Here is a 24,488-nt window from a genome sequence, read left to right on the forward strand (position 1 = left end):
CTCCCTCTGCCTCACACACACACACACACACACACACACACACACACACACGGGTCTTTTCCTCGCTCATGCAGGCAGACGGGGAGACAGAAGATGGCTGCTGACTCGACAGGGCATCCAAAACCCAGCCCGGCTGCATCCCCCGACCCTCCCACAGCTGCTTGCTCCTCCGACACTCACTGACGCCTTCTCCCGGCCCTGAGCCCCCCCCTCCCCGCACACTCTTCTCCTTCCCAACCCCCCCAGAACACCAGCAGCCATTTCATCTCTACCCACTAGACACAAAAAATGGCAGAAATGGAGAAAGAAGGGAGACCTCCAGAAAATAAACGAAGCAGGAAGCCGGCTCACCCGGTGAAAAGGGAAATCAATGAAGAGATGAAGGTATGTGCCTGCGATGGGGAAGGGGGGGGGGTTTCCCCCACCCTTCTCCCCTCCCCCTTCCTCCTGCATGGAAATTAAATAAGAAAGGATCTCTTGTCATTTTTTTTTTTGGGGGGGTGGGTAGGATGCACTGAATGTGTCTCAACTCCGCCTCCTGGGCTGAAAACAGCCGAATGCACAGCCTGCAAATCCTAGTCATTGACCGGCTTGGATTTCTTTATTTGAAACCAAACCACAACAACCCCAAAATTAATTAATTAAAGTAACCCCCCTCCTCTCTACCCCAGGTACTCTTAATGGGGTTTTCAGCTTCTCGGGTGCCGAGGCTGAGCAGTGTCTACCCCCCACCACCTCCCAAGCCTCCCAGGTAGCTAAAGTTAAGCAAGAAGGGACAGCTTTTTAAAGCAGTGTCTTTCTTTCCTTTCCAGTAGCCAGCTGCAGGCGTGCAATTAAATTGTCAGAGTGAAATGTTATGGTCTGAGCTGCACATCATTCTGTACTTAGATACAGGGACTCCTTCCCCCCCCCCTTTTCTTTCTGGCCTCACTTAACAGTTAATCAAAGCAGCAGAGGTGTTGTTGAGAGCAGGCTGTCCGAGGGCTGGTTTTGCTAGAAGCCTATTTATTGTTCCGAGGGGTGTCCTGTCTCTGCTGGGAAACTGTGCCAATCCAGCTGTGCTCCAGAGGTAGCGCTGGAGGCTGCCCCTCCAGATGTTGGAATGGCAGCGATTGCACAGACAAACCCACTGCAGGACTTATTTTATCTGGGCTGGACTCATCCCATTTTGTGCGTCTGTTTTACACGTCTATTCCCTGACCTGTCTTCATTTTACACTTCTGCCTTGGAGTCACAGACAAGTCATATGTATTGCAGGACATCAGCTGAACTTCCTTTTATTTAGTTTTTTTTTTTTTTAAACTTGCTGTACAAAGTAATTTTAAAACAAGATAGTTTGACTCTAAGATGCAACTGCTGTCGTTTAAGCGGGTAATTCATATGAAAATGAAATGTAAGTGGAGTAGTGCTGTGAAAATTTCAGATGCCTGTATAATACATATATTACATGGAAGACAGATATATGCATATCTATTAACAAGACCATTTTGTTATATAGCATTGATCTCTACCCATAAAATTCAATGGGAAAACACAATGCTCTCCCAACTGCATTACTAATTTGAGGTAGGCATTCTCTCCCAGTTAAGGTAGGCTTTCTTTTTCATGTTGTCTGTGTGGCACACCAGAACTGGAATTGTGGACAAGGGTAGCATTACCGGGCTGGACAAAATAAGGGAGAACTGCCCTGCATGTCAATGGCATCTTTTCAGAATCAAACCACTCTGGATTCCAATCCTGGGGATGTTATTGCTTGGTGGGAGACTACTTTTCTGATGGGGCTCTGGATAGGCACTGAGTAGTAACAGGAATCGCTCACCAGAATCACAGCTAGTTCATTTTTTTTGGAGGCTTTGGGGGTCGGGGTAGAGAAGAAGGGGCAGGAATCCATCACATTGGGCTGCGGCCCTCTGAAGCATCGCTGAATGCGATATATATGGATTGTAGCTTTTAAGTTTCATAGGTTCTAGAATTGCAAATTAGCTAATTTTAATCAAAACATGTGAAATGTTATCCTGGCTGGATATAAAGGCTGACTGTGCTGGATCCTCTGGGTTTGTTTTGTTTACTTTGGCTGCAGGCACACTCAGCGGTTTGGGAGATAGTTGTTCTCCTACAGTATAACAGATGTTTGTCTGAAATGGTGAGGAAGAAACAAAAACAACATTGTGTGAAGGAGAAAAATTACACAATTTTAAACTAATGCTTTGGTATTAAGCATTGGCATTCACCTTGATGTAGGAAGTTTGTCCTTTTTTCTAATCATTGGTAACTGCTTAACATTACAAACCTCTGATTTCAACCTCACAAACAATTAACTCAGGAACTAGGGAATGGTAGAACTGGAATTGAGAGCAGAGCCTCATTTTTTTTTCTTTTTGTTTTGGGGTAAGGTGAGAGGGGACAGAAGCTTTCACAAAGCAGTTCACACTTCGGAGTGCACATTGTGCTGTGAAGCTGGGGGATCCCATTTTTAATGGTACTGGGTGGCTCTTAGAATTGCCTGCTGTACTTAAGAAATTATGTTTATGCCACTTAAAACACTAAAATCCTGGGAGGGTCACTTGCTTTCCCTGACACGCACACACACACGTTTAATTGGTATTTTCTTAAACCTGAAGAGTACAGTAACATAAACTGGTCACACTGTATAAAATGTTTGCAACAAGATGACATAAGGAACACAATGTGCCCTTGTATAGGTTTATATCTGTAATGCTGAAACAGCCTGACTGTTTCCCTTCATCTGAACTGCTTTCATCTGGACCAGTGTAAAATAAGCTCTGGTAAGTAATCACGGCAGAGCAGAAAGAAAGGAATGTATACAGCAATAGACAGCCTAAGCTGTAAAAACTGTAACTTGAGTACCAGCAGCAGATCAGATATCAAGGCTTTAAGGTAGGGGAAATGAAAGAGATGAAGGGGAGGGAAAGATGAGAGAGGGAATGGAAAAGTCAGCTTGGAAAGTGAAGGAGTAGTAGGAGGGCCCCCTCAGGGAAATTTGGCTCAGGGATTAGGGAATTTTATCATGGTGTACAGTGACCTACTCAGATTTCAACCCACGTTGGATCAAATTGCTTCCCTTTCCTAGCAGAAAGAAAAAGGACTGGTGTGTATGAGATTTTTTTCCTTGGGGTAATAAAAAGGCCATTGGTACAAGTGTCTATTTTAAGTACAGCCAATGCAAGGCACTATGAATGAGCAATAAAATTACCTCATCACAGAGACTTCCTTCAAGATTTTATGTTTGATACAGTCACATATTTACTCAAGAATGATCACCAAAACTGAGCTGCTTGGTTTTCATGTGTTACATCAGTTATGTCACTTACTGCTCAGCTTTAATATGACTGGAAATTCATGTTGCTTGCTGTTTCATTATGCCAGATATTAAGTTACATTTTTGTTATCACTAGCCTAATGTACACGAGGGTTGTAACAAATTTAAATTTGATACAACATTGTGTGCAAAAATTACATGACTCTGCATAGTTTCCCCATATTATATTTCAGTGAAAAATATATTCACATAGAACTGTTTTGTTTCAGTGACCTTCATAAATCTCTCTCCCCCCCCTCACTCTCTTTCTGTCATTCCCCTAATTTTTTACCTATTCTTCTTTCTTTTATACTCCTTTTTCATCCCCTCATATGACATTTCCTAGCTATTTTCAGAAATGGGTGCTGTCCATATACCAACTAAGAATTACTCCTTCCCCCCAGAAAACCCAAATAGTTATTTTAAAATTAACTCAGTGTCATTTAGCAGTTCTTGGTACTTGGTGAATAATATGATATGTGCTGTATTCAGGGTATAATGTAATCAGGGCAATCTGACACTTTTTAACACTAACTTAATGTTTACAGTCTAATCAATACAACAGTTTACAGAGACTAGCTATAGTCCTCCTCTGCCTCCACATGCACTCTTACTTTTATGTGCTTAGTTCCTGTCAGACAACAGTACAACTTATGAGTGAGGAAAAGGGTGCTTTTAAATACATTTTAAAAACAATTAAACATAGGTTCATGGGATTGCACACATACATGGCACTGGAAACTCTCCTAAACAAGCAAGACTTAATTTATCTATGCTTTTGACTTTTTGAAAAGTTAGTGATTAATCTGTGTTATAATTTAATGGACTGCTTCCAAGAAGTTTACCATCTATAAATATTCTCAGTAAGTAATTTGTATCTAAAACTGGGCTTAATTTCTGATGCCTAGAGCTTAAGACAGCCCCATCTGTTATAGTTTAATAGTAAACTCATCAAAAGATTATTCAGTGTAGTGTTTTAATATTCCCCTTTTGACATTTAAAAAGACCACTGTCAAAATGGGAAAGCAGTGGGATAGACACTGCAACTCTGACTACTCTCAGAAGGAGACAGATAACGGTAAACATTAAAAAGATTCCAAAGAAACCTCTTCCTTTTCCTCTGACAGACAAAAAGATGTTTATTTATCAAAGGAAAAAAAGAGAAAGACCTTCTCATTTGTCCTATTTCAGGAAGATTTTGTTTTTGTTTTTTATGGAGCCTGCATGGAAGTAATTTTACAGGTTGGCTACAAAGTGAATTGCATTATTTGTTTGAATGTACTTCACCTATTTTCTTAAGTGGAGTAACAGTTAACTGTGTTAAGTACTTGTATACATGAGGTGGATGAAGGCCACATCACAACATTAATACATGAGTGGGGCAGAACAGGGACATTCGTAAAAGGATCAGAAATGTTTCTGGATGACAGCAAAGCTGTGTAGTCATCAAATGCAAGATGGTGGAAACAAACTTGAGCAAAGAGGGCTATTAAAAACCAATCTAGGTTGTGTTGTGAATATATCCACATTTTTATTTCCTTTATAGACTTGTAAAAAGTTAATTCTTTTTCACTGTACATCCAGTAGGTCACTCATGTAAGGAAATGGAAGCTTCCTCCAAAATCTGATATAAACATTCAGCAGTAAAACCTAAAAGAAAATGAGTCTGACAGACCCATTTTTTTTCTGCGTTTCCTGCCTCTGTTTGCCAGGCCTCACTCTATGTAGCCAAGCCTTGCCCCCTGTGAATAAATTTCACAAAGAAGGAGAGGCAATAGATATAAAATGGAAAGAAAAGCACAGTTTTGTTTTAAAATATAGCAATAAGTAAAAATTTGGGAAAGCTTTGCTTTGTAATGCAAGATCATCTTATGTATATTATTACAATGAAATGAATCCTGAAAAGGGAATTAGTGTAAAAGGTGATAATTTTTTTGTGGTCTAAAACCAGTGTCAGTCTCATAAAGAATGAGGGAAATTGTACTGTATAAAATACCACGTCCTAATCATAGAAAGAAGGAAGAAGATTTTGTGGAAGTAAGATGTAGTTCACAAAACTAACTAAAATAACAACAACAACAATACTATTACTACTGACAATAAAAATAATCCAGTTTTTCTAAGAGGGAAATGGAAGAGTATTTATGTGCAGTACAAGAATAAGGAAATGATACAGTTAAAACATGCAAGTTGTACACCATAGCAAGATGGTGATGCACAGCTTGGGGCTTCTGAGGGCAAAAAAGAATCAACATACATTAGGAGCTGAAGACCTTGGGGTATTATATAACTAAGGGCCTCTGGAATACTACAGCAATTTAAGACCAGTTCCTCTGGTAAAGATGAGATGACTCTATTGCAAACCTTAGTAAAATCTATAGCAGTTAAACAGCTGTGATAGCACACAGCTGCGCACCCGCACCATCAGCTAAAGTATTCCAGGAGACTTGGCCTTAACATTCCCATACAATTTGACTGTTCCAAGGCACTTGGAAGTACAGTTCAAGAGGTTATCAATGTTAGAACAAAAGATTTGGGAAAATGGGTAGAGGGTACGTGACAAAGGACTGAGTGTTGTCTAATAGAGCAAAAAGGGATGTGGAGTTAGGACTTCTGCATTCAAATTTTAGCTCTGTTAGTGCTTCACTGTGTGATCAGGGGCATCGTTTAGCTTGCCTGTGCCTCAGCTTACCCACTGTGAAATAAACATTCCGAACTTCTTGTTGTGGGGAAGTTTAAGGCCCTGATCCTACAATCAAATCTAGTAGCACAGTCTCCCATACAGAATTCCACTGCAGTTCAGTAGGTCTCTGTGGACCTAAGAATCCGTGCTGTTGCATGTAATTTCAGAAGAAAGACCTAATCAATTATTGATGAGTTTCACCCTTGGATGGTGAACCTGTATCAGGCCTTTTAAACCATGCCAGTCCCATGAGAGGGCAGTTCAGCTGTAGCCTACATGCCAGAGAGCAAGTTCCATCCTAGATTGACATGGGTCAGAGTGGACATTATTAGTATATAAATGTACTGGATGAGAATGCCATGATTTTATTATATGGGCACAGAAGTCAGAGAATCACTGTTTCTGTTGTGTGGCTGAAGGAACAGCTGTACATATAGTCCCAAAGGTTGGTCTGGGGTTAGGAATGGATCACCTTGACCTCCTCCCCCATGTATTTCTTCAGGATAAAATCTGTTTATGCTGACTTTACCCTGGTCAAGTGAACTTTGCCATCATGTTCAGAATACCCCTCTGAAAACTGCATATGAAAGTGTCAGAGGGATGCAAAGAATTATTTTGAAACAGAAAAGTCTCTACCTCATGCAACTCAATTATGTATCAAGGTCTATTTTGCTGTGGCTTTCTAGTGATGTGTCAAAGGCTTGCATTTGCCATAACTGTGTTTCAAGCAGGCATGGGTATTCAGTCTTTTTTTGGGCAGATGTATTTGGGCATCACGGGTCACCTGTGACATCTCTATTTAGGGTGTTCATCCAAAATAAAGCAAACTGATCTAGATAACTTCTTTAGGCAGAAATTTGACTAGATTCAACAGGACCTCACTCCCTCTTCTCTCTTTTTTTTTCTTTCCACATTTCTTTTCCCCCTATCTTTGTGCCGTGCCTCATATATTTCTTTCCTCCTATCCTGAAACTACAGCCTCTCATTTCCTGATCTTCTTGCTCCTAGTCTCTCCCAGATATGTAACTGGATGCTTGAACATCCTCGGTAGCAGAAGTTCATGGGGTGGCATCACTGGCTGCACTGCTAGTAGTGGGAGCAGTGATCAGGGCAGCAGCACAGTTTCTACTGTTTTTTGTGTCCCCACTAGGGTCAGTGCTTGAGGCTGGTGACCCAGTTACCCCCTGACACCTTATTATGCTATTGCTCTCTCCTGTTTCCCCTCCTCTCCCTGATTTCTCCCTCTTCCCTCCTTTCTCCTCTCAGTACCAACAGGTTTTGATACAGGCAGTCCTCAACTTACAATGTTTCGAGTTACGTTTTGTACTTACATTGTTTATAAATTGACACCCTGTTTCAACTTTATGACGTCAGTTTCAACTTTACAATGCTTGATCCGACGCCACACCATGTCAGCAAACAAGTTCGCTGCGTCACCCGTCTCCCTGGAGAACATCTGACCAAACTTCCTTGGACACTTTCTTTAAAAAAGCAGACAATACTCCAGAAAAACCTGCACCCAAGACTCCTGAGAAGACTCCAGCCTTCAAAAAGTCCAGTAAAGTCACCTCAAAGAAGTCCTTCCAAATCAATATGATTGTTATTTACATTATGAATACATTAATATAGCTATATGACTCATCTATAATTGATTGAGTACAAAATTCTTGGTTATTTCTGGTGAAAATAGGGCCTTGGTTCAGGAACCAATCCCCCATTATAACATTGTTTCCTATGGGAAAATTGGTTCCGAGTTGCAATGTTTTGACTTAAGACGTGGTTTTCAGGAACCAGTTGTGTTGCGAGTCTGAGGACTGCCTGTATATGCAAACATCCCTGAGCTAGCTTTAAACTAAGTAGTTCAGGTACCTCTAACAGTGTAGCTACTATATAGCATGGAGCTCAGTGCCAGATAACTACTCAAATGTTTACCCAGCTTTTCAAGCAGGTTTTGCAGCTCAAGCTGTTTCCATGCTACCATGGCTTGTTTGCCACCATAGCTTGTGAGAGCTAACTAGCTAAAAACTTGAATATGTCTAGTGATAAAAATGACCATCTTTGTTCCACTTCTTTCTCCAACTATTGTCTCAGCTCTCCCTCTCAGATACTTCTGAACTCATGTGACATTTCTTGTTCTTGGCCCTGGATTGCCTCCAATCAGAGTTTTGCTGACTCCACTGAAATGGTTTTCATCAAAGTCTTTGACCAATTCCTGACCTATGCTTAGAACACATCCATTGTTCTCCTAATTTGTTGACTGCCTTTTATGTTGTTAATCACGTGCTTCTCCTTGATTCCTTTGTCCTTCATTGTCTTTTGTGGTTCCTTCCACTCCTTCAACCTACCAAGCTGTAGCTGCTCCTTCAGTTTTGTGTTTACAGAATCTTCCTCTCCCCAACTCTTGTGTTGGGGTTCCATAGACATGCATTTTTGCCTCTGTTGTCTTCAAACTCTGTCCTCCTCATTATGGCTTTAAATATCTCTGAGAATCTTTATGCTATCAACTAACAGGTCTACATCTTCACTCTGGACTTGAGCTTGGGCTCACCAAAGCTTGTGTTAATACCCTTCCTTCTACCTGTCTTCTTCTGTCAAGCTGGAATCTCAGCTGTCTTCCTAATATCTCATCCAAGTGTCTACTTGCACGTAGCCAGGATGGAAATCTTGATTTTCCTTTGAATATTTCCAATTTCTTCTTTCTCAAACACTGTGAAAAACACCAACAAACTTCCCCCTTCTACAAGGATTGTCACCTAGTACATCCTTGACTCATTCCTTTTTTTAATATTGCACATCCAAGTTGTTCCTAGGTCTTGCCCCCATCCTTTAGTTTGATGTCTCCAGAATCTGGCCCTTCCTATCTATCCACACAGCTAAGACATTCTTATTCAGGCCCTTCTTTTGCACCTGGACTTGCCAGCAATTTGCTCACCGCAAATCTGCTCTTACCCTCTTCTCCCAAATTATATCCATTCAAAATGCCGCCATGTAAACGAAGAGATAACTGATGGATGCAAATAGATGAGGGAGTACAAGGGAGCCATGAGACCACTGAATGGTCTCAGTGTACTAGCAGCCTAACCATTTTCAAGATTATGCAGGCATCCAAAAAAGTGTTTAAAGGAGCATTCTTTTTGCGGTCAATGTCAGGGAGCTCATCCCATGTGCAAGTGACAACATGCAAAAAAGCATGAAAGAACTAGTAAACTTTACCTCTAAGCTCTTTGGGGTATGGACCATCTCTCTGCCATCAGTTTATGCAGTGAGGACAAGCTGTAGTTGCTGAAACAGAACTCTCTTAAATATAGTAATAATTGCTATAATACATAAGATAAATTACAGAGAGTGTTTTTTCAAAAGGACCCTGTCAAGGCAAACTAATGTATTTTAAGAAAATTCTTTAACTTTGTTCCCAATAACATAGGACCTACAGGCAGTAAGTAATACTGCTCCCATAGAAATTATTTATAAAAATCCTACTGACTTTTAGAAACAGGATATGACCCTTAGCCTTATCAAAAATAAAATAATTTAACAATCTCATCTAATTTACACTATTATGCTGTTCATTTATTGCACTTCACTTGGCTTGGACAATGTAAGTAGGCTTCTTCAGTTAATCTTCGTAATAATAAAAGCTTAGCTATCAACTTGACTGGAAATTAAAGTCTGCAACTAATCATATATATTTACATACACTTTAAAAATAAAGTACAAGTATATAGAGCCTCTACTTACATGTGTCTTGACACCTAATTAGAAATTTCTCAACGGGTAAGAATATAAACAACGCAAACAAAATACAAAGCATCCACAGGAGACAAATCTGGAGCCATTGGAATTAATTGGGTCTCATTGGGTTTAAGTTAGGGCAGACAGGATAGAGTCCTTAGTGAGAGATCAGTCTCTCAGGCCTATGTTTATGTAGCTGAAATTTAGCAAACCAAAGGAAGGGTGCAGTTTTAAGGCTACATTACAGGAGCCCCAAGACCTGTTAATTTCAGAGGCTGCATTTGGGGCAAATCTGGTGTATGTAGTTTCACTTTCAATTTCTAGTCAGCTTCCATTTGTATTTACACAGTGCCATTGTGTTTGGGGTATCAGCATTGTAAGGGAAATGTATTTAAAATAACATGAAGGATTTTTTTTTTAAGTATTGTGGAAATATTCCTATTCAATTCACAGTTGGTAGTCAGTTTTGGTACTGAACTCATGACATTATTTTGCTATTTGTTACAAACTGGAATAGTGACAAAAGTCAAACATAGTGGGCTGCTGCTATATGTATTTTTGAAGCTGTTCATAAAATGTAAAGTCCAAGTTTGCAGAAGAATACATTGCTGAAGTTCATGTGCCTCTGGAAAGGAATGACGCAAAAGTGAAAGAGGGAAAAAACGTGCAGAGCAGTCTCTGTACAATGTGAGTACTATTCTTGTTTCTACGAAACAGTTGCTTAGCAAAATAGCCCAGGTAGCACTCTTGGAAAAGTACGAAGTTCTCGTCTTTTTTGCTTACAAGTGCTTTAAAGCAGGGCTATCAAAGTTGCTTGGCCTGGACCAGGACTGTGGGATTTCTTGCACACTTGCTTTAAAGTAGTCAGTGTATGAAAAGAATAGCTATGTAATGTGCAGGGATCCTGGTTTTCTTTGTTTAAAAATGCAAGCTCTCCGATTATAAATTCGCTGATTAAAAACCCTAGTATCCATGTTTAAAATGGAGTCCATGCTGGGGGGCAGATGCAGGCTGCCTGCTGAAGGCTTGGGCTTCCTGCCTTGCTACCCTCCCTTTGGGGCCTCCACAGTCCAGCAGGTGGGACCTGGCATGGCAGGACAGACTGGGGCCAGGCGGGGAAGCTCATTGCCACTGCTGGGAGCTCTGTGCCACTGTGGCAAAGTACTCCCTGCCCAACTGGCAGCGGCAAGGGGTACAGCTCCACACTGCCACCCTTGCTGCTGCTGGCTGAGCTGGGGACGCTTCACCAGGGCAGTGCGGGGCTTGCAGCAACAGTGAGCTGCCCTACCATGCTAGGTACTGCCCACCAGGCTGTGGAGGCCCCAGGGGGATGGCAGCAGGGCAGGGAGCCCAAGCCTGCAGCAGGCAGCCTGTGCCTGCTCCACACACAGATTTGGGGGGTATGTGCTCCCCTCGGCCGCCCTGGATTGCACGCAGCAGTGGGAAGCCAGCCCCCCACCGCCGGATGAGCCACCTGTGGTCCCAGCCTGCCCCCCCCCCACCCCAGGCCCTGTGGCCTTACATTGGCCCTGGGCCCCATGTACCACCTGGCTGGGCCAGCCCTGCCCAACTCCCTCCATTCCTCCCACTTTATGGGGGCCTCAATCCCTGCTTCTCCCTGATTGACCTTCTCTCACTCCCCTCAGCCCCTGGCAGGCTGGAACTTTGCCAGCCTGCAGAGAGCTCTTTGCAAAAGTGGAAAATCCATGTGTTTCTGTGTTAAAATGAAAAATCTACGTTTTTTTTCAGTCAATCCATGGTTTTTTTTCGTTTTTCCATGGGAAATGGAAAATCCGGATCCGTGGTAATATGGACATGAAGAATGAGCAAAAGCCGTGAGATCCTAATGTGACATTGTGTAGCTGAATGTCTGTTGTTGATATGAGTGCTAAAGCAATCATGACTTGTTCTGCTGGATTTTTTTAAGTACTAGTGTGCTGTGCCATCCCACGTGGATTCCATTTGAACACTGAACTTAAATGGATACTAGATAAAAATCTAGCAACCTACAGATTTGACATATGCCATTTGTTTGGTACTGAGTGAGTGTCATATCTTTATGGTTTTGTGCCAGTCATCAGAATCATAGTGCTTCTCTATCAAGACTTTTACAGATGTTTAGCTCTTGTACTAAAATTAATTTTCAAACTGATGTTGAAAAGAGGTTGATAAGAGATGAAGAGAACAAATGGAAATACTGTAACCGTGGCTTTTACATTTTATTCCAGATTTGTCACCATATCTCTTCAAAATGATCAATGAAGGGACATTCATTCATACAGCCATTTGTTTTCTAAATCCACATATTAATAGCTCTGTAACACCACTGCATGTCATATAATATTGCCACCTGATTGCAAAATGTTAAACTTACTGGACTGAAACTCTGGCCTGAAGGTTAGCAGTTCCTACAGAAATATTTGTTGACACATAGCCTGAAGTATGTATTTTTTTAAATAGAAATTAAGGGATATAAACTTCAATGTGCTGTAATTTCACGCAAAAATTAAATGTAATGAGATTACTGTTTCTGGATAGTTTTGAAATGAGGTGTTACAAAATTGCAAAATGCTTCTAAACAACTAGAATCATAGAATCAAAGAGTGGGAAGGGACCTAGACAGATCATCGAGTCCGACCTCCTGCCATGGGCAGGAAGGAGCACTGGGGGTAGGAGGGGTCATAAGACCCCAGCCAGGTGCCTCTATCCAGTCTCCTCTTGAAGATTTCCAGGGAAGGTGAGAGCACCACCTCTCTGGGCAGCCTATTCCAGGCTCTGGCCACCCTTACAGTAAAGTAGTTCTTCCTAATATCTAACCTAAACCTATTCTCCCTCAGCTTGTGGCCATTGTTCCTGGTGACTCCAAGGGGGGGCCTGGTGAACAGACTTTCTGTGAATCCCTGCTGCTGGCCCCTGATAAGGTTGTAGGCAGCCACGAGATCCCCCTTCAGTCTCCTCTTGCGGAGACTGAAGAGATTCAGGTCCCTCAGCCTCTTGTCATAGGGCTGGCCATGGAGGCCCTCAATCATACGAGTGGCCCTCCCTTGGACCCTCTCCAGGTTCTCCACATCCCTCCTGAAATGTGGCGCCCAGAACTGGACACAGTACTCCAGCTGCAGCCTGAATATATACTGTATATAATTTAAAAAAAATTAAATAGATATTTTTATTATTTGATAAGATTTCCAAAACGCTTTAATTATGTAATGGCTTGTAATATTTTTAAAGGTGTCTTCACTGATTTTATTTGATCTGTTTTGTATCCACCTCAAGGAATCATAACTGTGTCAGTAATTTATTCCATTTGAAATGACTGCAGCATAGTGAGATCAACTAACTGTTAGCTGAAAAAATTTTTTGTTTTCTATTAATTCCCTGCTGTACTCTTAAATATGTTATAGTATAATGAGACAGACTTTTTGAGGACTATATGCTAAAAATATTACTGGCTTGAAATTCTGACATATTCCTTCATAAATAACCCTCTGTTTTCCTTATTTTGTTTAAATGACAAGTGTATGAAGGTCTGTCATAATTATGCATGTCATTCTGAGATTTAAATACATTACATTTTATATACTTGACTTGAAAAATGAACATTATTCTGGAGGAGGTGGGACAAACCTGGCAGTTCATGGTGCATTGCAAATAGAATTCGATTTATGCATGCCTCTCTTCATTCCAAATGATTATTGATTACATAAATAAGTAGGTAATTCTTCTCTTTCAGAACTTTGCAGAAAACACTATGAATGAGCTCCTTGGCTGGTATGGTTATGATAAGGTTGAATTGAAAGATGGAGAAGATATCGAATTCAGGAACTACTCTGCAGATGGGGAGAGTCGGCAGCACATTTCTGTTCTCAAAGGTAATGACATTTAATGTTCCTTTGTTCATGCAAAGAAGGATTAACTATCTCAACCTGCCAGAATTGGCTTGTACTAGGATTCATGTTTTGTTGCTTACTCTGAGGCTGATTTAAATATACATTTCTGACAGTGCCTTTCAGTAAGCAGAAACCAATCAAATGCAAGAATGCAGCATTTAGCAAAACAACAGCTAATAGGCACTTACTAACATATCTCCAACAGTAACATTTTTTGAGCCAGTTGAAACTCATGCACCCAAGATTCCAAGGAGCTGCCAAAAAACGGGAAAAAAGAGCAAGAGAAAGACAGAATGTTTTCTTAGCAGACAGGGCCTAATGAACCTTTCTGCTGACAAAACTGGTGGGCTGGGGTTTTTGATAAGGTCAGATATGGAACTAGAACATTCAGAATGTATGTAAGAACCATGAATAGTATTACAAATGTGTACTTACTAATGTTTTTAATATATTATTTTCTGCAAGTGCTTTAGAAAGGTTTAGTGGGGGGTTGTTTGGGGTCAACATTTCTGGACCTTCATGTATTGTGTATGAAACTGTTCAAAATCTAAACAATGGGATTCAGTTTTTTTGTTCAGCAGTTCAGTTGCTACCTTTTGACTCTTCAGCCACACCAGATGGATAGGGAATTGCAATCAGAATGAAAAGAAGAACATTCCTTCAGAGTAAAAGAGTAGAAAAGTGCTGGATCTTGACTTATCCAACAAGAGTTTCTCAAAGCTGAGGTAAAAGAGAGGAAATTACAGAAGCTTTACACTGTTGAACTGCCACCTTTTGCTGCATATATGATCAGCAGTGTCCGGGGTTTGGAGGCATGCAGCACTGTATTCAGTGGGTGTTGATATGAGCACCAAAGAGCCCAATAGTGGAGAACAGGGGGCTAGATAAAAGGTGAAAAACGTAGAGGTAAGAAAAAAATAAACTATTAATGCAGAAATTCAGTGTTTGCCATCATTAGCTATATAATATTATTGGCAGTGTAACCAGTATTTGTATTCCACTTAAAATATGCCATCTATAAAATAACTTGTTTCTATACTCCAGAGCAGGGCTGTCCAACTTCCAGGCAACTGGGGACTACAGACCCAGTAGTTGCATGCCATAGGGACTCCATGGTACAGGGGCCACAGATCTGGGGTCTGCATGCTGTGTAGCACCCACTCCTGCTCCCTACTACTTGGGCTGCCCAGTGCCCCATTGCTACACACACAAGAGGCAGGCAGCCTGGATCCCCCCTCTTCTAGCCATGCATGCTACACTGGCAGTCCCCACCCCCACTGCACAAGGCAGCTTGGCTCCCACTTTCAGCATGCACAACAGAACCTCACCTCTCCCCCTGTAAGCCAGCTGAGCACATAACCCCTCACTGTGCAGGGTGCTGAGCTCCCTTCTTTGCTGCATACCCTAGCTTCATCATTCCAACATTCTCCTGGCCATCAGGGCAGAAGCCCAGAGGCTGCATGCTAACCCTTCAGGGGCTGCATGTGACCCACATCACCAGTTGGACAGTTTAGTTCCAGAGCTTTTTATTTCCTTGTATTTTAATAAAATAGACCTACCATGGGATGCTTTGTGGCTGCAATCTAGGTGGAATAAAATTTGTGACATATTTTACAGGCGTATTCTAAAAGTATTTCCCTCATTTTTTAAACAAGATAAGATCATCTGTATCATTATAAACACATGATAGAAGTCATATGTTTTATGCTACAAACAAAGATGCCAAATACCTGTGCCAGGTAGATGTCTTTGGCTTACAGAATCTTTAGGGGGAAAAAAGTACTTTCCTGTCTTTGTGATACATTATAATCATAATCATATTATTTTAATCCTATCCCTTAATTAGGGGAAGCATACCAAATAAATGCCTGTAAATAAGAATCCTGTGGTGGTCTAATGAAGTGAAGCTACAACAGGCAATATTTAATACATATTTTGCTAACATTTTAGTAATTTTTTGCTCTTTTTTTCTTCCTTCTCCATTATTACTAGCTTCCAAATTATTGGAGTGGAATCGGAGATTCTTTTATTTAGCCATCTATTTCTTTTGCATGATTCATCCAGTGACATCACATCAACAATATGAGACATCAGAATTCATTGTCATAAAGATACCATAACTGGTATCAAAGACAGGAGTGTGAGATCACTGAATAAATCAGACATACTGAGAATATGCATCAGAAAGTAAGCCTGCTTAAAAAGTATAGTGCAGTTTAATGCTGTTTTTGATAAAATATGAACATTTTTAAAGTTTGTTAGAATGTAGCAGAGGCAGAATATTGTCATTTTATCTTCCATTCTTCTTGTTTTAGAAGAAGTAATTTTATGATCAGACTGGGAAAAACATATAGGGGCATCTAAGAAACACCTTTGCCATCCTTTATGGTTTGTTCTTTTTCTTTTACAGAAAATTCTTTGCCAAAACCAAAATTACCTGAGGACAGTGTTATTTCACCGTACAATATAAACGCAAGCTATCCAGGGCTTGCTACAGGAAATGGACTTTCAGACTCACCAGCAGGGTCAAAGGATCATGGGAGTGTACCCATTATTGTACCATTAATTCCACCACCTTTCATAAAGCCACCAGCAGGTAAATCATAACAAACATTTCAAAAGAAGTATAATAGACAGCTATTATCACCTTACTAGATTATGTAAAAAGGTTCAATTTAAAAATATGTAAGAGGATGTCACAGTAATCCTATTTGGGTGTTGAGGTAGGAAGAAGACAAGTGATGTTTTGAAAATATTCTGGTAATGCTCTTGTCAGTGTTTGACAACAGGCAAAGTACTGTACATAGGTCTACTGCTTGCAATATTCTGGATGCTGAATTATATTGCCTCAGCCATTCAACATCTGTTTTAAAAAAAAAAAGATTTTCTTTTATGAATAAAGTCCTTAAGTATATTAATGGAAGATTATTAGATTAAAAACAGGGTCCACAAAGCAAACAACTAAACAAATGAAACAGCCAAATCAATATCACATGTCTTTATATCAGCTTAACAAGCTCATTCTGGGAAAACTGTCCTTTAGTTCTTATTGAAATCACTGACCATTGTCCCTTGAGGTTTTATATGATCTAAAAACTACCCCAGGAGACAGTGCTGAAAGGTTTTACATTTTCATGAAATTTTTATCAGGAGTAATTTTTCTGACATGGCATTTTCAGACATAGTTTGTGAAATGATTTATTCCACATTGCATGCTGTTTACCATAATTTGCTAAAGTAACTGTTACGGCTACACTAGGGTGTTTAATTGCTATGTTATTATTTACTGTTGTACAAACTGCAGTAATTGGTGAATTTATGTAGCAACAGGCACAATCCTGCTGCTGCTGCTAAAGTCACTGGGAGTGTTCCAGACTTAATTAGGGGCAGAACTGGACCTCATACAAACTATAACATGCATTAAAGAATGTCAGCCTAATTTTGTTAGAGAGTTTAAGAACAGGGTGATGTATTTTGCTGTTGAAGCCTCTGTTGAGGCTGAAAGATCCCTGCACCTACGTGTAGCCTCACTTACTTCAGAGAGAACAGTGAGCAGGATCAGACCCATTTGTGGAATGGCCTTTTCCACTCTGCTTTACATTTATGAGTTAAATTTAAGCTTCATATTGGTCCAGTATGTAGTTTGCTGTTAACATCTAGTATGACAGAAAGCTTACATTTGGCCTCCTGAATAATTTGCATGGTAGTATATTTTAGTATTAGATAAGTGTTTTAATGCATCATAATTTTTTTCAAATGTTACCAAATTTGGTTTATTTTCTCCAAATATTTTTCCTATATTTGGTACCATATTTACTAATTTCCATAGCTATTTGAGTCCTCCCCCCCTCCCCCCCGTTTTTGCACAGCCAAAGATTTCAAACCATTGGAGTGGGATTCCATCTCTTGTGTGAATTACAGCAATAGAATCTGCCAAAACGGTTTCCTATAAAGAAGGCCTGAAAGTATAAATATTTTCTTAAATTTTTGTTTTATTTTATTAACATGGAAATATTATTATTAGTATTAATTGTATTACTATAGCACTTATGAGCCCTAGTCACTGAGCAGGACTAGTATGTACTATGCAGACACAAAACAAAAAGATAGTCTTCATTCTAAAGAGCTTCCAGTTAAGTATAAGAGACTTCAGATGAATAAAGATGAACAGGAAAGTACAAAGAAACAATGAGACAGTGGTCACCATGATAGGCAGTGGCTCTGGCATCCCCATATCCTACCATCTGTCAAATATTTTGGAGGTGTTTCAGCAAAGGATAAATGTAAGGAGGGAATGCTTAGAGATAATTGGTAGTATTGCAGGTTAGAGGTACATCAGTCTGATGTCGGATCGGCACTGATATAAAGAAAATTGACTATATTGGAAATCAGCCTGATGTGGTTGATAATTTAGCTGATAAATGCCTGCAAGTGTGCACAGCCACAGTGCAGCACACGGGCAGCAAGGAACACAGCCCGGCAGCTTGGAGAGCTGCGTGCAGCTGGTAAGTCTGTTGTGGTGGATGGGGGGGAGGGGCATGAGGGGGCAGATAAATGCCCCCACAGTGATGGAGGGAGTGGGGCTGGGGCTGTGGTAAGCACTGCCTAGACAGGGTGGGATGGAGCTGTGACTCATCTGGGGGGCATGAGGAGAGGGAGCGGCTCCCACAGCTGTGTGTACCCCTGGAGGATATGGTGGGGGGAGGCGTGTGCCTCTGGATCTGCATGGGGTGAACTGCAGCTGTGGGTTGGGGGCTGTGCTGGGTTCTTCCTGGCAGGAGGGGCTCGGCCGCACTGTGCTCAGGGCAGGTAGTGGCAATGCTGGGAGGGGAGCCCATAGCCCCAGCCTGCAGCTGCAGCCTGCCCTCCCCTGTCCTGCTCAGATCTGGGGGCATACGCTGCCCCATGCCCTCCTGGGGTACACGCAGCAGCGGGAGACTCTCCCTCCCCACACCGCCCAGATGAGCTGCAGCTCCATCCCACACCCCACCCCACCCTGCCTGGCCTGCCCCAGCCTCACTCCCTCCCTCACCACAGGGGGCATTGATTAGCTCCCTCCGTGCCCTTTTCCTTCCCCCTCCCCTTCCACCACAACAGGATATTGGAAAATGGAAATTGGAAATCAGATCTGTATCACTCATTATGCCTTCTTAAAAATTGGCTGTCGGTATTGGCCCTCAAAATCTCTATCAGTGCATCCGTATTGCAGATGTTTACAGGGAGCTTCTCCCAGGCATGAAGGGCAGTATGGAAGAAAGCTTGAAAGCCTTTGTTTAAAAATTGAACAAGTGAACTACAGTTGATCTTGTCGTGGATGGACTGTATGGCTTCCTGAGGTCTCTTTCATCTCAATTTTCTCTGATTCTATGATTTCGTGAAGAAAGCTAGCATCGCTGGTCATTTAAGACAGCAGTTGACATTTAGATAGTGAATAAGAGATAATAGATATGGAAGGGACAGGTTATGAATGGCCTTATGGGTGAAAACAAGCAGTTTATATTTGATGTAATAAAGAAGGAGGCAGCAGTGGAGGAATGCCAAAGAGATGGTTGACATAGTCCAAAAGACAGACAAGGGAAATGACCTTTGCAACTGCATTCTGAATGAAGATGATTGCATTTTTCAAGGCTATAGAAAAGGATGTCATAGCAAGAATACTGAAGTAATTAAGACATGAGATGATAACTGGGACAAGAGTTTTATCTGTGGAAATGCATAGGAGATGTCATGCAGAAAGAATCTGCAATAGTTAGGTCTAGCCTGGATGCGAGGACCTATGCTGGGTACTGAGATGAAAATGTTGGCCAAGTTACAGGCCTGAGTGTGGGTAATTTTCACAATAGCTGAGGAAAGGATGGGAGGATATTTTGGGGGAAATAAATTGGAAGTTCAGTTTTAGCCGTGTTGAGTTTGAGCTGAAGACTAGACATCCAAAAGGAAATCTCTGAGAAAACAGGTGTAAGTTCTAGTTTGGACAGAGAGGAGTAGAGGAGTGTGGAGTAGAGAAGTATATCAGTGGGTTCTCAATAAACAAATGGGAGTCTTTTGGTAGATGACATTACCTAAATATCAGGCATGTAGAGGGAGAAGAGAAAGGGACCAAGACAAGGCACTCTGGAATCCCACAGAAAGTTGGAGAAGGATGAATCAAAGCCTCTGAAATATATGAAGAAGCAACTGGAGAGACAGAAGGAGAACCGGGAGAGGACAGACTTACAGAAGCTAAGGAAAGATAACATTTCAAAACTATGACTATGGTTGATAGTGCCAAGAAGGATGAAGGTGTATTCTAGACTTCATTGGGAAGTAGTCATTAGAGAGTTTCACAAGGCAGATTGGTTGGTTCTTCTGGAGAATTTTTGGAGTATCTGAGGAATGCACTGTGAACACTTACGCTTCCAGGGAATAGGGTGGAGTAGTGAAAATTTAACAAATATACCCTTCCTCCCAAGTGCTCATGCGTAACTGCACAATTCCTCCTGAGGTAACCTGAGAAAGCATATGGGTCTTATGCTGTCCACAGACTCTGGCTGGTGTAGCTCAGTGGGGGAGATCAGTTCCAGTGATGAGGAAGTGTACCTTGTGTGTATGTGTGCACCACTGCTCTGGTAGGAAAGAAAGACTCATCCAGCACCCAAATCATATAGTGTTTTGTAGATTAACATCAGTCTGGAACAAATAGCAAGTGAGTTTAGTTTTCATAGAATTAGTATACTATGGTATTTTTGACAAATGCCACACCCAATAGGCAGGCAGCTGCTTTTTTTTTTTGCCAGTTGCAGCTTCTAACAGTCTTCAGGGTTAGCCTTGAGCATAGCACATTGCAACAACATAACACGAACAATCAGATTAGTTCTACCTAGCATAAGAAAAATCTGGTGTTCTATGAAGCAAAGCAAAAGGGAAAGAGAATTTATTTCTCATAATAAATGTTGTCATAAAAAGGCATAAAAATGTAGCAACCTGATATAGTATAGGAATAGGAGAGAATAATATTCATATAGAATATATTATCCTAGTATTAAACATACTAAAATACTAACTTGTATTCTGCACCTCAGTGACACAGAAGTGTACTCATAGTAATTTGGTAGGAGTAAACATATGAGTAAGAGCAATAGAATCAGGCCTTTACAGGCAGGAGACGATACATTTTCTTCCCACTGCTTCCATGCTTGCTGAGATTTCAGTTCCTTGGGTACCCTGATCATTCTAATGGTTAACTTTGGTTGTCTTTCCCTTGTTGTGGTGTATGAGGAGAGCACAAAGACTGCCAGTCTTCCTGGCCCTTGCACAGGGGTGCAGGGAATATGCATATGGCTTACAGAACACATCAGTTATTTTAAGTAACTTTAACTGTACTCAAACAGCAGCTGGCTCCCTGCTATGCTACAGTGAGTGGGGAAGGAATCATCAAGAAGAACAGTGAAAGGAGAGGAGGATAAGAGGCTGCTGCTTAGCTGACCTAGCATCCAGAGGGCAAAATATAGGGATAACATAATTCCCTCCACCTGCAATTTTCATGACATGATGAGTAGATTTTGAGGGGGCTAGTGTTAAGTCCTTCAACCCCTAGAGTAGTGTAGTTCTGTTTCCCCACACCACATTTCATCTGGTAATTTCAAAATTATAGACATGGGTTGTACCAAGTGTAAGTGCAATAACCAGGGAATAAGAAGAAAAGATAATACATAGTGTTTGACCATTTAAAAATATTATTATTGAGGGCTCAAGGAGCACCAGACTGAAGGAGGTGTATCTCAAGAGCCAAAATTTATCAGAAGTAGAAACAAAAGCATTTCTGAAGCTGATACCTATGAACTAAGAATGTTACAAATTTGGAAGTAGCTTGTAATACTCTACATTTGAAAAAAAGTGTAAAAGAGCTCAGGAACAGGAAGAAATCTGTTTGAATGCTAAGATGAATTATTACGAAAGGAAATTTAGAGAAAGAAGTATGCTATATGCTTTATCATAGCTGAACATTTGTTTGATAGTTTACAAATTTGTTATGAGTGCACTTAAATTGTTTAGATTTATTATTACCCTTTTCAGGGCACATGTATGCCAAAGGTCATCCCAGTTGACCCAGCTATAAATGGGTACCTGGGTATTCTGGATGGGAGATCAAATACAGCCAGATGTGATGCCAGCCACATCACTCCTTTGTGTGCTGTTGGCTACAGACACTGGTATTCTTTAACTACCTTAGCCAGGTGAGCTGCTAGGCATGGGTGAACCTATGACTTCTTTGACTGTCTCTGTGGTTGGTGCACTGTCATTCATAGAAATAGATACAGTCCTTGCCCTAAAGGCTCAAAAATTATGCACTGTCAAAATTATCAATACTTAAATATAATCAGAGGAATTTAGGGGTACAGAAGTAATTTTAAAATGATTTTTAACAGAGATGTATAATCTTGTCATAAAAATTAACTTAAAGGTTAACCATCTAAATTCCTCATGGAATTAATTTCATCAAGAGGTCCAGTCCTGCAGTCACTATTTAGGCTTAACTAGAGACTGGATGACCAGGTCTAATGTTGTTATGTATCAGCATTAAGATAATTTCAATTTTATTATACTGTGGCTCCTTGGTCAGTATTTTCCAACTCTTCCTATTCTAATTGCCAGTGATCTGAACAGTATTTTACTATTTTCTGTATTGCCAGCTTAACTTCCTAGCAAGCCAATAACTCTCTACTCAGCTACTTCTCTTTCTTGTTTTCTCTGTTTGAAATTAATCTGTTTTCTTCTCTTAATGTATTAAAGGGAAATAATCCAAAAGGCTTCTCTGGACTCTGGAGGCTGATGGACAAAAGTTTCAGAATGACTCAGTGCTACTTGTACTTACTGAGAACACATTAACCTGAATACTAAGAGTGTGTTTGGGAGGTGTGGGTTGATGGAGAACTTAGGAGAAGTTCTCTCTGCTCTTTAATGTTCCTGGTTTGATAGCTTATTTTTTCCCATTAGGTCAACTGCACATTTTGGTTTATATGTTATTATTGGGCTTCTCGCCGTGTTATTTTACAGCTAGTATCATGAGAACAAACATCCTCTTCCTGCTGTGAATTATTCCACCATTTCCATGTGGCATGTGTGTACTGTACAGGCAGAAAAATGTATTTTTTATGAGTTTATTTTTCTTATTCTTTGACACATTCATTTTTCTGAAATACCATCACCCAGTTTACACTGATCTCAGATTGTTTTTGTGTGACTATGTTAACATGCTACTGAGTGCCAGCGCTCTGCCTCCAGCCCATTGCTGTCTTTGGGGAACACAGTGTTTTTTTCTTTGTGTTTAGAAGATCACAAAAGTCCACATATGCATTTTTATAGTAGATGTGATGAATAAGGAGGGGATTTCCACACTTCTATTTGTAATCTGTGTCTCTGTGCTTGCATGCTTAAAATCTTCCCTACATGCCAGTTTTGATTTGTGTTAAACATTGAATTCTTACTGAGCTATGCATCAGAGCGTACCTTCTAAATCATATATAGAAAACCCAGAGAAGTCAAATGAAGTATTTGGTGGAAGCTCTACTGCACCAATAGTTTAGCCTGTTTCAAAAGACTGACCTTTAAAAGCACACCCTTATAGGACTACTGTGATTATTGCATAGCTATAGCTGTAACAAGCTTTCCATTATATGCCATTTTTTACTTTCTTCCAGTAATTGTTTTATAAAAGTTGTTTCTGTATCTCAGGTTTGTCAAGCATGTCATTTAGTCACAGGTTCAGTATTTTAATACTAGAATAATGGGTGCCATAAAAAAAAATCAAATTTTTTTTGAAAGGTTAGTCAGGCAAGACATCTTGGACATATGTGTATGAAAAATCAGAGGCGTAACAAGGCAGCTGGGTGCCCAGGGTAGGCAGAATGCAGCAGGGCAGTGGTGACTTCTGGCTGTTGTTGGCATGATTGTGTGGATATGGGGGCGGCTGCTATTTCTCCATCCTCCCCCAAGTTAGCTCCTGGGACTGCTGCCCTGGTCACAACCACCCCAGTTATGCTACTGTGAAAAATGACTCTAGGAAAGCTTTCTAACTTGCTTGAGAATATTTTATCTCTAGAGTTGCATGGTAGAGAAAACTCAAATTTGTTTTATTCAGTCATCTTCAGTGTAAAACTAGTGTTTTGAGGCGGCCAACAGGGTAACTCTTGAACTAACCATTAGGAAAACTGTAAAGTTCCAACAGGTCTAATGAACTTTGAATGTTAACATTTTAGGTGCTAGAGTTAATCTAAGATTTCATTTCTTGAAAAAATAAGTTTGTTGTTCTTTTCATTACAAAAAAAACAGTTTTGAAAATGTTAGAAAGGTTGAAGTTAACGACACATAATTCAGAGTTATCTCCCAGCAATGGGCTAAAGGAATGTATCAGTGGATCATTTGGTGGATTAGAGACGGCTGGATTCCGAATTGCTTGTAGGTGAGGGTGAGGTATTGGCAAAAGAAAAGCCAAGAAAACAAAGGTAAGTGGAAGGGGAAAGCTAGAAAGGGAATGAATGAGTGAGAAAAAATTACCAAGCGGGGTAGGGAATGCCAAAATTCATTCATCTCCTTCCTATGCATTTGTTAGAAAGCATAACTCTCTTTGTACTGGATGGCAGATATAGCCTTTCCTGTTCACTGTGGAAGCACCAACATTGCTTCTGTATCTTACCTAGGCAGTCCTCACAAATGTAATCCTTTTGGTTCCAAATCCCATTTATAACTTCCCTTTTACTTCTTCTGCAGACATAAAATCCTTTCACTGCCAGAGTTTATGAATTCATTTTGCCAAACTGGTTAAGTGAAGAGAATTTACAAATGTAGTAAGCTGTGAATTTTCCAGGCTTACTTGTGTTCAAGGCGA

General features: G+C 40.6%; 1 protein-coding gene across 5 annotated transcripts in view; it reads left to right on the forward strand.

Annotated features, from left to right (window-relative positions):
• Positions 1-6: 6 nt before the first annotated feature.
• SOBP (sine oculis binding protein homolog) overlaps positions 7-24,488 on the forward strand; it is a 161,689-nt gene continuing 137,207 nt past the window's right edge. For all 5 annotated transcript variants that reach the window (XM_019537852.1, XM_019537855.1, XM_019537856.1 and 2 more), the window contains exons 1-3: positions 7-384; positions 13,465-13,603; positions 16,032-16,217. In XM_019537852.1, coding sequence (XP_019393397.1) covers positions 289-384; positions 13,465-13,603; positions 16,032-16,217 — 421 coding nt within the window. In that variant the 5' untranslated portion in view covers positions 7-288. The remainder of the gene's footprint in view (positions 385-13,464; positions 13,604-16,031; positions 16,218-24,488) is intronic.

Source organism: Crocodylus porosus, unplaced genomic scaffold (genome assembly GCF_001723895.1).
Source record: "Crocodylus porosus isolate Cpor-Errol unplaced genomic scaffold, CroPor_comp1, whole genome shotgun sequence".
Lineage (NCBI taxonomy): Eukaryota > Metazoa > Chordata > Crocodylia > Crocodylidae > Crocodylus > Crocodylus porosus.